Genomic DNA, 13,979 nt, shown 5'->3' on the forward strand with positions numbered 1-13,979 from the left:
CAGTCTTATTGGAATAGTGTCTTTCTAAGCCTCAGGGCAAATGCTATAGATTGCTTGGTGCATTTCTGTACCTAAAACGGATAGGAGGGGAAAAGAGGAAGAAACAAAACAGTCTTTTTTTTCCTCTGCAGTAATCCATAGATGCTTGGCTGAGATGGGCTAATATTAAAATGAAAGCACATTGTCACACTCTTCCCACACCTCCGAGCAACAGACTGAACTATACATAAGAGACAGTACTCCCTAACATCTGACTGAAGCACATTTGCTTTCACTGTGCCAAGAGGAGGATGGAAATGGTATCAACACCTTGCTTTAAAAATGCTGTGAGCAAAGATTTTAAAAAAAAAACCAGAAGAAGGTGGCTTATACTTGGAGCGCAAATTGTGATTTACACTGACAATTTCAGTGGTAAGCAATTCCGTTGTTGGGGTTTTTTTCCATTTTAGAGGTTTTTACCTCTTAGCTTGCTCTGAAGCTATAAACCACCTCAAGCATAGTAAACCAGCAGCAGCTGTAGCTTTCTCTTAGGCAACACTACCTGTTCTCCTTTGCTGTCCTCCCTGCCCCTAAAAACAAGATATACTATGAGTGTATGATATAAGCACCTTTCCCTCCCTCCCTCCCTCCTTTTCTTCCTTCCTTCCTTCCTTCCTTCCTTTCTTCCTTCTTCTTGCCTTCCTTCCTTCCTCCCCTCCCTTTTGCCTGCCTGCCTACCTGCCTCCCTCCCTCCCTCTTACTTTACTTCCTTCCTTCTCTTTCTCTTCATCTCTCTCCCTTTCTCTCTTTCCCTCTTTCAGCAGCCCCCCTCACTCCTCACTGATAAGTGGTCTATTGTGATTCCTTAAGACTTATAAATGTCAGTCCTTCCCCCAAGCCTCCCCCCACCAGATTCTGCTGTTTCAGTTCTCCAACATCTCTTGCTATATATAGCCAATTTGTCTAACTGAGTAGAAAAAAAAAATCCTTTACTTTCTGTAGGGAATACCAGCAAAGCAGCAAATATTGCCATGGCAACAAGGCTCTCAATCCATCAGACTCCCGCAGTATCTAATACATAATCTGTAAGGCGGAGACTAGTGTTGAAAAATGAACATGACATATTGTCACTTCAGAATTTAATATCCCTTCCCCATGACCTTAATTAGCTCACCTTATTTTGGGTAATTATTCAATTTCTGATAGAAACTTCTATTTTATTTTGCTTTACTGAGCAAGCTAATGTGTGATCTGCCTTCATTAAAATGCAACTTTTGACTTTTTCCCCACAAACATGCCACAAAATGGGAGTTTCTATAGTAACACACAATGCAGACTTAATTTGAAATTATAATCTCTTGATAAAGATGAGATTCCCCCAGCCCCCTTCTCAGTGTATTTTCTTTAAAAAAAAAAAGAAAAAAAAGAATTCATTTTGCTACAGTGGTATACCTCTCTTCTGTTCCAAAGGAAGTTTGAATAGAGTTTCTTAAAATTAAAAACCATCATCTAACAGCACTGCTGAAGTTAAAAATACACTTTCTTAGCACTCATTTCCCTTGTACATTATAAATTTTGTATAATTTGGTTGGTTTTTGGCCTCTTCTTATTCTTAAATTATTAAATTCTTTTGCTATGACTGTTTGTTTAAAGCCATGGAAAAAGGATAACTGCATTTAAACCAACAACACTTGCAAGAGTTACTGGAAAGGCCTTTATCAAGTTTAATGCTAGCCTTGGATTTTTACCCTAGTTTTCTAAGAAATATACTGTTATGAAGTCTCTTTATCGCTCATTCAATGTGACAACTTAAAAAAAAAAAATTAATCCACTGACCAATTTCAAGAGCACTTAAGAAGCATTTTGAGGCCTTCTGCTGTTGAGTGGGAAGATGTAGATCTGCAAGATCTTTTGTCAAGGATTTGGAAGTAGAGGTGGGAGGGACGGAGAAGAGAAGGGTTTGATTACAGTTCACGTGTCCAAAATAGGAGCATTCAGGAGTGAAATGTTTCACGGAGAACAGGACCTTGCGGGTGAGGCAGCGGGAGTCAACTGCCTGCTCCTAAAAAGTGGGGTGTTTAGGGAAGGAACTAACACCTACTGCAAATGACCCACGTGTAAATGGTTTGCCACACCAACTCTTACTAAATCACTTCCACAGAATGAAGCCTAAATCCCACTGTTAATCCTTCCCACCAATAATATTTCTCCAGGGCTTCAAGTCAGGCTCCCCATGGCCAGGAGTTGTATCATTTGGACTTATCCATTCAAACTGTGAAAGTGGCCACAGAGACACCACTGCCTCCTTCTCCTTGTGGCTCTGCATCTCAGAGGGAGGGACTCTCAGTTATGACTGCTCTTCACAGGCATTTCACAAAGCTCTACGGATGTTTCTGAACAGTGAACAACAGCCTGACTTAAGCTTTGCTACCAGTCCACCTATTTGCCAACAGGTTTCTGCGTCGTTGTTTCAGATATACCCCAAAAGAGAAGAAAGGGTAAATTGTACTGCTTTGAATATACATACTTTAAAACTAGACCATTTCAAGCTGCTTTGAAATGTGGTCATTTTAAATGTTGTCCTTACACCTGCAAAGCAGCAGCCTTTGGGACTTCTGTAAACATCAGTCAACTGTGTGGTGAAACCTAGAGCAGAATCTTTTGCAGTAGGGGCACAGAACGAACCAAGACAACAGTGGGTTTTAAAAACCTATCACATGCTCAAGACATGGCAACACAAAGATATTTAAGACCTTGACACTGGCAGACTTTCCATTGTGTGGACTGCTCTGTCAGACTAGAAGTCAGAGAGGTCATAGCTTAACGCAGGGGCGTACCCGTTCAAAGTTACTGACACAAAGCAATCATTTAAATGAGTTCATGAGTCTCTCTCCTTCCTTTTCATGTTAACATCATGGGCACCTCATAAAATTAGGAGGTAGAAAAACAGTAGGAGTTTTTCTGTTCACTTTAATGGGTTTTGTATCATGCTTTTCATGAATTCATTTTTAAACATTACAGCCCAGCACATATGATTGAATGGATACTAAAAATATGCAGTGTTCACCCACAAATTAGTACAACAGCATGAGTTACTTGTGCCTTAAATAGCAATACTCCCCTAAATAATAATGTTATCACCAAAAAGACACTCAACTGCATGCAAGAGCAATATGCCATAGGAAACAAACTGACTTAGCAGGAGGTCTGTAGATAGTTCTTTTCTGCCTTATTAAAGAAAGAAAAAGATAAGAAAATGTGCTCCAATACACCATCCTATGTTTCAGTAGGTTTTAGAGGAAATTATTCTTTGCCTATCATTAAAATAACTATTCAAACAATACTAGAAAACAGAGCAGAACAAGATATTTAAACTGCCTCCCAAAGCTGTCAAGTGAAAGTATAGGTTTTCTAAACTCAACAAAAATGTGCCACTTTTAAGGACAAGTAATCATGCTATTTGTTGTCCTTTTGATTTGCAGCTAGGTTAGCAAATCCTTCATGACACGTGACGTGACTCCATTGTGTAAGCTCCTGGGAGCAACAGAGGAAACCTGCGATGTAGAGATAGCAGGCTCAGATTGACAATGATAAATATGTCAGACGATGACAATCATTCTGTGAATTTACTTCTTGTGAATGAACGAAAATGGTAATTTAAGGTGTCATGATTCGGAAGCATAATCATCTCTGTATCAGTCATTCACAATCAGTTGTAGTAGAACAGAGCCTGATATTGTTCCATGCATAAAGTGTAAGCTGCGTGAAGACTTATGGACACAGATTTGGAGTCAGATGGGAGTGTCAGATCTGATCTCCTAGATAAAATGACCAATTAAATTTCACCCAAGGAGTGAGCCCAATCACTTACATACCACTAAAACTTGACTGACTTGATGAAGATGAGGCAGAAAGTATGCGTTTATACAAGCCAAATATATTGTCGATTTTGTCTCCACTTTCTTTGGCCACACCGCTCTCGCTCCCCACGCTAGCTTGGTGAGGAAGAACCCAGCTGAGGAAGGACAGGGCTCGGTGAAAGCCCTTGTAACACTCCCCAGCAACTCTTCTCACCTTCAGAAGTGTCATGGATTTTCTGTCTCTTTGTAAGCTGCTACCTTGCCTTTGGGAATTCGATAGGATCTCTAAGGCCTCAGGACCAAACAGGAATAGTTTTGTAGCCGTGCTTAGACCTCTTACTACTGCTCAGGTGAACACAGGTGGCCCATACTGACACTGGATTAAAAGGGTCCCTGGCCTTAAAACTCTAAGAAGACAGGGAAAGTTATCTTAAAACTGTTGAGTGATACTCCTAATGTGGGGCTGGTGGTGGTGATGGTAATAGGTGGTGTTCATAGGTGATGACAAGGTAGATAGAAACTAATCTCTCAAGCAGAGTGATGTGAAGTTCTTCAGTGAAACTATCCACAGAAGAACTTTTGCCTAGTCATTACTGGTTAGTGGACGACTTCCTTCTAGCCTTCATCCTAGCTCCTTGTATTTTCATGTCCGAGTTACTAAACTGCATGTTTGTAGCCCAACAGCCCATCTGCTAGGATTCTTTTAAACTCTTTATCTACTCTATTGTATTTTGTGGCAAAGTGTTCTGTAGGCTGCATGCTCTATGAAAAGTATTTCCTCAGATGTGATGTGATTAAGGTTTTCTGATATCTGTCTTTTGCCATCTCCACAAATCAGTGCTGTCAGGAAGGGTAAAGAGAAATGCATCTATCTAAGGTGCTATTCCATCAGTTGGGCTGAAATTACCTGTGTCTGTCCTGAGGAAAGACAAGGCTTTATTTTGGATAAATGTTGATTTTGATGCTTTCACTTAGCAAAACAATGGTCAATTATAGCAGCTTGCTTTTGTAAAGATGTAAGTCATTAAGCCAAAGTAAGAACAGCAAGTCAGGTTTGGGCTCCAACTCCAATATCCAGTGGAAGACTTCCAGATGAAGGGGCATATGCCAATGCAAGAGCTAGGCTTCTCAAAGTAACTTTGCTGCTGCTGCTACTTCTGTGTTGAGAGTGAAAGAAACACCACATTTCTTAAGCATTACTTTTTAATTGCCAGTTAGGTAAGTAAGGGCCGCATGCCTACTTTTGCTGCTACCAAGTATTCTTCTTCTCTTGTGCAAGCCTTTCTGTTTTCCATTATCTTGCTTATAGGTATGTGGATCAAGAAATGTGCTTATGACGTATGATGATGACAAGGTGGAGGGAGTTCATCAAAGAACAACCAGGGCTGGAGGCCCTGAAGTGGACTATAAAATCTAACTCTGCAGTTTAATTACAAGGTGATTAGAGAGGCATCTGCAGGCTGGCAAATACGTGAAGAGGGGAGATAGGGGAATTATTTACAGGAAGGACGATAATGGGAAGAAGGAGCAACCTCTTGTTATATGGCAGAATTTCATGCAGTGCACAGTGCTAACAGTGAGGATCAGCAGGTATGCACAACTGTGTCCTCCCTTCCTTGCAGAGAGATACGCCTGTGCAACGTGCCTGGGCTGAGATAGCAAAGGGAGCAATGCTGAAGTCTGGGCTAGACTGAGGCTGGGGTGCAGAACAGCCCCATTGCACCATCGCTGCTAACCCTGTGTCTGAAAACAGTGCTGCACTGACTCAAAGGAGGACAGATCTTACAGGTCTCTTCCTTCTTTTGGTTATATTTTAACTGCTCTCTTACTCTTGGCAATGACTCTCACTGGAGTATTTTTGGTTTTCTCCTCCATCTAGTTCAAGATATTTTATGGTAGAAGGAATAGTGGTAAATAAAGTTAGAAGAGCCTGAGCTATGGCAGTGGTTCAGAAATAATACACTTTGAATTAATGTGTTCTGTGCGCAAGAGAGAGTTTGACTTGTAGGCATTATTTTGCCTGTAATATGGTTAATATGGTCCCTGCTATTCCCTGTCAAATGTCTGAAGAACAATGGAGGCAGGTGAAAAATACAGCGAGAATATAGTCTAGCTTTAGGGATTAATTTAATACCCGATTATAAGGCTTTTAAAAGACATCTGTCAAAAATACCACGATAAGACCTTTCTCTCATTGTTTATATTGAATAATGCAACTGGGCCCTTTTTTTCCAATGAAGTGGGGTATTTGTCTTTCACATCAAATAGTTTATTCTACCATGTTCTATGACATTTTCCATTCATTGATTCTGGACGCCTTTGCAACTCATTTTCAAAGTCCGAGGGTTTCAAAATCCAATACACTTATGGTACTACCTGTTTAACAGCTGTTCTTGTACATCTCAGATACCTTTTTTCCTGGATTTTTTTTCCCTTAACTGTTGACCAGCATTCTTTGCTATTCATCATGCTATGCTTATTTCCTAGAACTAAAATCCATTATGGTCTCTTATCTGCTTGATAGCTCAATAAGCCTGATCCAGGTCAGACAGTTTTCTACAGCTTTCAGAAACATTGATCCTGTTTTTCACCATTTAATTCAACTCATCTACTCTCTGTGAAGACAATTGATTAGACATTTTTAATGACTTCTTTATCCTGAGTGAATATGAATTTCCTGCTCTTTACGTATACAGTGTGGGCTTTTCTTTCAGCACTGCACACTGCTCACTTGTCCAACTGAAGACCATTGTTGGTTAGCACCTTTGGGAGAATTAAGTGCATGTTACATAAATATAGAAAAAGCTCTGTGTTAGAAAAGCATTAAAATTGTGAAGCTGAGCCCCGAATAGCTGGAAATAGACAGTTAGGGGTGCAATGCCAACCGGCCCAGATGTGAACATACTCATATTATTCAGGGTGTGATGAGAAAATATTGTCTCAAAAAGGGCCTTAGCCACCTAACTGACATTTTTGGCAACTCAGTCCCATACCAAGGTCCTCAAAACCTGGTACTTAAAATCTGAAGTGACTTCTGCTTTCAATATTAAATTTCTGCACAAGCTTAAACTAATTCTGGTCATGCTTGGAAACACTAGGCATGTATTTCGCCTCTAAAGACTGTCTTATACCTAAATGTATCTCATACCAAATGCCATATGGAGTCACAATTTGGCCCTCCTACTGATCAGAAGATGTTATTGCAATATGACTATGGATTGGGGTGTGTACAAAGCAGTGCTGTGGGAAGCTGTGAAGGAGTTTTATCTAATAGCTTTGTGTCTAACCACTTAGATTTAGTATAGAAGGTGAGTGCTTGCTCTGGGAAGCACGTGACTGAAAAACCCAGGTTCCCTGTGCCATGGACCATAGCAATGCAAAGGAAAGGCACTGAGAATTCTTAAATAGTCAGGCTGACTGTAGCCTCTGTTTTAGAAATGGGTGATCCCGAGCTAATAAAAGTAAGGGAAGTATTGAAACACACATCTACCATGGAAAATGACAACCTCAGTAGAATGAATGTTAAAGGGGTAAGTAACAGGAAATACTGTGCTTCAATAAGAAGCAGTACAATTGCAGCCTATATGTAATCACTGTTCCTAACTAGAAAAAGAGAAATTTTGACCTCATCCATAATTCAGCTCTTGGTTATCTCATCCCCTATATTTTGAGTTTAATTTTCACAAAGATTTTAGCTTAGCAAAGTAATATTAGCAGTGTTATCAAAATTTAATATGTTTTTGAAAAATCTAAGCTTCTAGAATCATATGACTATATAAGAGTCTTGGTTTTCAGTTGGGAAAAAAAACATTTCTGTCCCTCACACTTGCAGAAAGAAATTAAAGACAAGGATCCTAAAAGCTCGGAGAATGCAAAGCAAATACTCTTCACATTGTTGTATACTGAGGACCGGAAATACTTTCAATCAGCTTCCTGATTAAGACAAGTTTCTTTTGTTTCTTATTGCATGTAAAAGTTCACATTTCTAAGCCCCTGCTAGTGTATCACTGAAACAACAGAACTTGCTTTCTTGCATAATGAACTCCTGTTTTAGAATCTCATTCTCCTCTCATAACTTGACCTTTACCATGAAGAATAGACTGTATTTTCATTTAACGATAATAGCATTGTTCTTTCCGTTCCTTTTGTTATATGCATCAGCTAATTTCTGCTGAAATAACAACAACAATATTAATAATAATAATAAAATAACACACATTCTGGTTACATGTAATTTAAATCTGACCAAAGATTTAAGGAGTTAATTTTGAAATAAATGTATCAAACTATATATACAGTACCAAATCAACAGTAATTAGATGTTCCAGTTAATAAAACATTTATCTCTATGGCTAAGTATTTGCTACAAAACTACTCCTCCAGAAATAACTGTCACAATGGAACTCTTTTGTTACTGAAAAGAAAGGGATGATGAAAATACATATTGTGGGAAAACCAGCCTTCTCTACTCTTGGCACGCCCTCATAAAAAGGCTAACCATAAAAGGATGACTGGGTATCTTGAAAATAAATTACTCTAACTTCCTCAAGCATGGGAAAATGTTTTTCCTGAATGAATTTTCTGAATGCTTTGGAGTTTTTGCACTTGAATTTTGCACTGTAAGAATCTGCTCTTTCTAACAAATTGATGGTACTTGATATCAGTGGAAAATGTTGAGCTGGATATTTGTATTTAGAAATGCTTTCTGAGACTGAAGAATCAGTATTCTAGACTGCTGAGATGGAAACTCAGGCTTTAGGATCAGTCGTTCAAAGTCCTGATTCTGTGTATGCACAACTGGTGGTGTGTTCACACAAGATAGCATTTATGCATGCACCACCAACTCATGATGTGATAATAAAAAGGTTAGGTTTCTGAACAAAAGACAAATGGTGTAGTACTAGGAAAAAAAAGTTGAAGTAGAAAGGTCACAATGTCCTATAGCAAGAAAGAGTGTATTGGATATGTATTTACTCTAATATACCATACCATACATTTTTCTTACATGTCATAAAACAGTGATTCAAAGTAATTAGAACTGCTCAAAAACTTCCAGACTACCCTGGCACATGTAAATCTGAAAATGCAGTGACTTTTAAGTAACTCAAAGCAGAAATACTTTTCTCTTTATAAACCCTCTCTGCAAGTATGAAAGAGCAATAGGGACACTTCAGATTCAGACACTGGAGACAAGAAAAAGAAAGCTTTTGGGAAAAGCACTCCTTCACAAACCAGATCTCTCCTAGGGTTTGTCTTTTCCTGAAATTCTTTCAGGTTAGCTTGATTTTTTTTAATTTATTTTTTTTTACCTATCCTGAGTAAAACTCATGGCATCCATAATTCAGAAGGTTTTATCTGGAGTCATCTAAGGTCCCAGTATTAATTATTTCACTGTATTTAGAAGTAAATTTACAGACATTTGGAGTACACATTTTTGTAACAAATGAAGGAACATCCTTATTTTAAACCAACTCTTCTGCCTCTGGCTGTCCTCATGCAGGTATATCATGTGGCTTAACGGGGTAGCAGAACAAACACAACTGTTTCCTGATGTGCCCCTACTGCTGGAGAACATCTTAATTGGATGTCACTTCTCTGTTTAAATGCTTTAAGGCAGCCAACCGTGCCCATTTTCGATTGTAGCCTGTAGCAAGTTCACACTATTCATGTCACACATTGATTATGCTGCAGCCATCATATGGCACACTAGATCCACACTTCTGCATAATTCAGAGCTGAGACTTTGGACTTCCTCAGTACCTTAGGGAGAAGAGTTTGTACAAACTTGCCTGTACACCAGTGACCTGGCGACCTCAGAGCTCAATCTGGATGAAAGAGAAGGGACACACTCATATTCTTACTTGGTCTTCAGCAAAGAGCACATGTCTGGCAGGGCTCTTAGAAATATCAGGACCCTGAGGAGAGCTTTGCATGTGCTATCCAAGCCATAGAGCCATCATGTCGCAAAAGAAGGCACCAGCTAGCCCCTGACATAAGGTAGACATCCCTCCGATACCAATTAGGGGTTGTGATGTAGACAGCTTGTTTTCACCCAAGGCAACTCAGGAACATGATCACACCTTGACTAGCTGGATAGCAGGAGGAGAAACTGATGGAATTAGAGAGAAAATTCCTTTCAATATCATAAAACTGGACCCTAAAATGACTTTTCTAGGGTACTATCAAGGCATCACCATATTTGGCTACTCACTAAATGTCTCGTAGTAATTCTCATTCCCCAAAGTATCCAAAACGGTGATCAATCCTGTGAGCACAATAGTTCTGTACAGGATGTTTCTCTGTATATCTAATTTTTCATATTGGCCAACTACATCAGGCTGAACATATGATACCTTCCTGTACTTCTTAATATTTGCTTTCCTACCTTGCTTGCTGTGCTTTAGCTATTCGCAGGTGAGACGATGACATCATTTGGGTTAAAAATGACCACCAGTGCATGGGAAGCATGAGAAAAACAGGGACAGAAGAAAACAAAAACCATAGGGAAAATAATTTGGTTCCTGGTTTCATTTATATGCTTAGCTTTTAAGTATGCTGAGATTATATGAGGTAAATTGCCCAACTCAGGCTATAAAGAAATTTCAAAATGCATATGGATTTTAAGGCATTATAAAGGAATTCTTGGACAGCTCCCTGGGGCTCAATGTAATTATGGCGGCTTTCTATTAATTCTGTGCAAGTGTTGTAAAATAATAACTTGGGGCAAAATGTGGTCTTATTTGGTATGCATTTCTGCTTCTATATCAGCTCTAAGGGACTATCCCAAAAAATTTAGCATAACATTTTTTTAGGTTGCACTTTAACTGTTATACGAAAATGATTTTCCCTCTCTTTTTTTTAAAAAAAAACTTTCAAAGCAGACAGTTCTCTCAACACACACAAGTACAGGGCTCTGTCATGATACCTCATATCTTTCCATCATCATAAAGATCCTGTAGAAATAGGGCAGAAAGTATTAAAACTTTTTTTTCCTTACCAATCTTCCCTACAATGTGACAGATCCTCTGACGATGGAAATACAAAATGTGACAAAAATACAGACTGTTATCTCCGCTGGCAAAGATAACAGACTTGGAACAACCACTGCATCAGTCTTCTCAGTCTTCCTCTTAGCGTGCAGTGTGACGTGAATCTCAGGTATGGGGATTTTCTTTCTGCAGAAACATCCACAGAATCTTTATGGAGAAGAAGGGGCAGAGAGCAGTGCTTGGTAACTTCATCAGAGCATTTTGATAGAGAGAAAAAGATAGAGCAGTGGAAGGAAGGTAATTGATATTTTCTGGAACTGTGCAAAGATGTGAAAAGAGGAAAAAGACAAGAAGCACAGCTCTTGGGTGAAACTGAAAGGCAAATAATAATTTTGTTATATTGGTACCATGATCAAGCCCTGTTCTGAGGCCTTTGAAACCCTCTAAGGCCTCAAAGGCCTTTTTTTTTTTTCCTCAATTCCCAGAAAAAAGGCCATGCAGTCCAAACCAGAGGCCCACCCTCTGCCAGCTGGTTGCTTCCCCATAGTATTTATTTCCTTTTAATCTGCACTAGCTTTAAAATGAGCACCGTACTACATTCACTAAGAATTTTCTTGCCAGCTTGCAATGCAGTTTATGATTTATTAAAAATATTTAAAAATATGTCATGAAATCATCTGAAAATTTCATAAAAGGCTTGCATGAAGTATGAACAAATCCTCATACAGAGCAGCAGTAAATCCTTTTAAAAGCATGCTATCTTAAATAAGCCAAACAAAAGTAATTCACAAGACAAACACAAATCCTGAAGGAACCACACAGTGCATTTTTGAGCTCGTGTTCCTCATCAGTTATAGAGTTTTACAGAGGCCACTCTGACTCTTCAGACCCTTCAGAGACTCTGCTTGCTTTCCCCTAACACTTTTTGGTGAGATTCCTTCACCTTGTTTCAGAAAGGTTGTGCAAAGCCCAGCAAGTATCTAACGCACAGGTAGATAGATACTACTTATCTGCTTCCACCTTTGATAACAGGTTCCTTCATGGTTCCATCCATCTCCTACCCATACGTCAAGACATAATTATACAGCTATCCAGTAACACCAGAGATGTGATGGGGTTGCAGGATGTTTCTAAGAATGAGATTGTACATCCACAGAGATTAATGGAGCAGAAGTACTGTTCCTTATAGCAGATAGTTTCTCTAGGGTCTGGTATCATTGTCCTTTTGGGCCTTGCTAAACTGTAATGTTGACCTTCCCACTGTCACCACCTGGGCTTTGCTACACCCTGGAGAAATAATTCTTTCTACTTATGAATACTGCAGAAAGTATACGAATGTGGATCCTATTGATAGCTCAAAAAATTGAAAATCTCTTTTATGAATCTCCCATAGAAACTTGAATTTTGCCAGGTCTTATGAGATGCAGACAGTGGGGAGGAAGAAGAAGAGGACAGAAAAGCATTCAGATAACAACGCACACCTCCACGGCAAGAACTCCATCAAGTGCTTTAATGAGAGTTTAACTACCCATCAGCAGGTCGCCATGTATCTTATACTGTTGCCTGTAGTCTACTACTGATTAGCATTGCTCTCCCTGTGGGGAGAGGAGCTCTCGGGTTGACGTCTGTGCACGAAGCTTTAGGAATAGGGCCTTTGCTACATAGATGTTCTGCTGCCTATATGGTATCTCTCAGGTCTGCAGCACCTTTTTGTGGGATAAGTTGTTTCTGATACTGAAATAACTTTTTATAGCTAGTAGTGGTGACCCTGCTCTGCAATGGTATATGTAAGGGATAGAGAATGATTTCAAAAGGAAGTGAAGTGAATTAGGAGGACAAAAAAGCAGGGAAGTGCTGCCCTAGGAACAGTCCTTCTGTATACAAACAGAAAAAATTAACTGGAAAAAACTTTCTAATGTAAATGAGTCTTATGCATGTCTGTTTCTGTCTTTCTATAGTCTCTGGTTAAGCAGACTAAAAGATTTCTCCCCTTTAAAGTCAATTTATTTAAGCTTGCATAGGCTAAGGAGCTAGCTAAGTTTTGGGAAAGAGACTGGTTTGCCAGAATTTCATCCTAAATTGTCTCCAAATTTTGTCCAGAAATAGATTATCCAGTCTCAGTCTCTCAGCTACAAGAGTTTATAGGCACTACTCCATTATCTAGACCCCATATTATGGCAGAAGTACAAACTACCTCTTGTTCGTTACATATTTAAGACAGTGCACACCTCTTAGAAACCAGTGAAATCAATGGAAAGCTTGCCACATACATCTCTGTGCCTAATTCCTGTTGGATGAATCTGGTACAGGCAACAATCCTGAATAATTGCACTGGATTTAGTACAACCTTTAGTAAGCTTGTGAAGGAATGTATGCACTAACCTGATTCAAGTAAATTAGGCACTCATTAAATTCACAAGTAGTTACATTCTATTTAAGTAAAACTTAAGCTCATGAAGTCAAGCATGTAGTAGCTGCTTTGCTGGATTTAGGTCCAATTATAGGTGCATGAAGAAAATAGCAGTCCTTGTTTTGGGGATTCCTTTTTGTTTTTAAGGAGTGGAATGGTTTATGATGAAGTTAGGAGTGAAGACAGGGCTGAATGAGATCCCTGAATGCAAGCACTATTTTCTGGTTTTGTGGCATTATGTAAGGGAGGGGGACGGATGGAAAAAGAAAGTGGTTCCACTTCCTATTTGTACTCACTCATTGACTCTGTCAATTTGGCCATCTCTGTTTCTCTTTTGGACTTCTCCTGGGGGAACAGACAAAATAAAAAACAAACAGATAGATATATATATATAATATATATATATAATTATAAATACACTTGAGTGCAAGTGGCAATGTGAGGGAAGGACATTAATCCCTTATATATTTCTATTTTATTTAGGGTTTTCACTTTATTTCTAAAAATCCTGCACCTCTGGGGTCTTTTTTCTTGTAGTCTCTGGATTGTGTCAACTATGAAGTGTGAAACTTGTATTTATTTTTCTCTCTGTGTGTGTATCTAGTTGGAGCAATTGAAGTTATTCAATCAAAGTGATAATGAAAGAGGAAATCCTCCTCTGTTTTGCGCTCTGCACTAAAATTTGCAAGTGTGTTAGGACTTCCTGACAAAAGATATGAAAACGACCATCCCACAAAACAG

At 39.0% G+C, this 13,979-nt stretch overlaps 1 protein-coding gene across 1 annotated transcript in view; it reads right to left on the reverse strand.

Moving 5' to 3' along the window:
• The window catches only part of KCNJ6 (potassium inwardly rectifying channel subfamily J member 6), a 162,954-nt gene that overhangs the window by 100,269 nt on the left and 48,706 nt on the right, over positions 1-13,979 (reverse strand). Inside the window, exon 2 of the mRNA XM_049835284.1 lies at positions 13,535-13,583. Coding sequence (XP_049691241.1) covers positions 13,535-13,559 — 25 coding nt within the window. The 5' untranslated portion in view covers positions 13,560-13,583. The remainder of the gene's footprint in view (positions 1-13,534; positions 13,584-13,979) is intronic.

The sequence above is a fragment of the Accipiter gentilis genome, chromosome 32 (assembly GCF_929443795.1).
Source record: "Accipiter gentilis chromosome 32, bAccGen1.1, whole genome shotgun sequence".
NCBI classification, from domain to species: Eukaryota; Metazoa; Chordata; class Aves; order Accipitriformes; family Accipitridae; genus Astur; species Astur gentilis.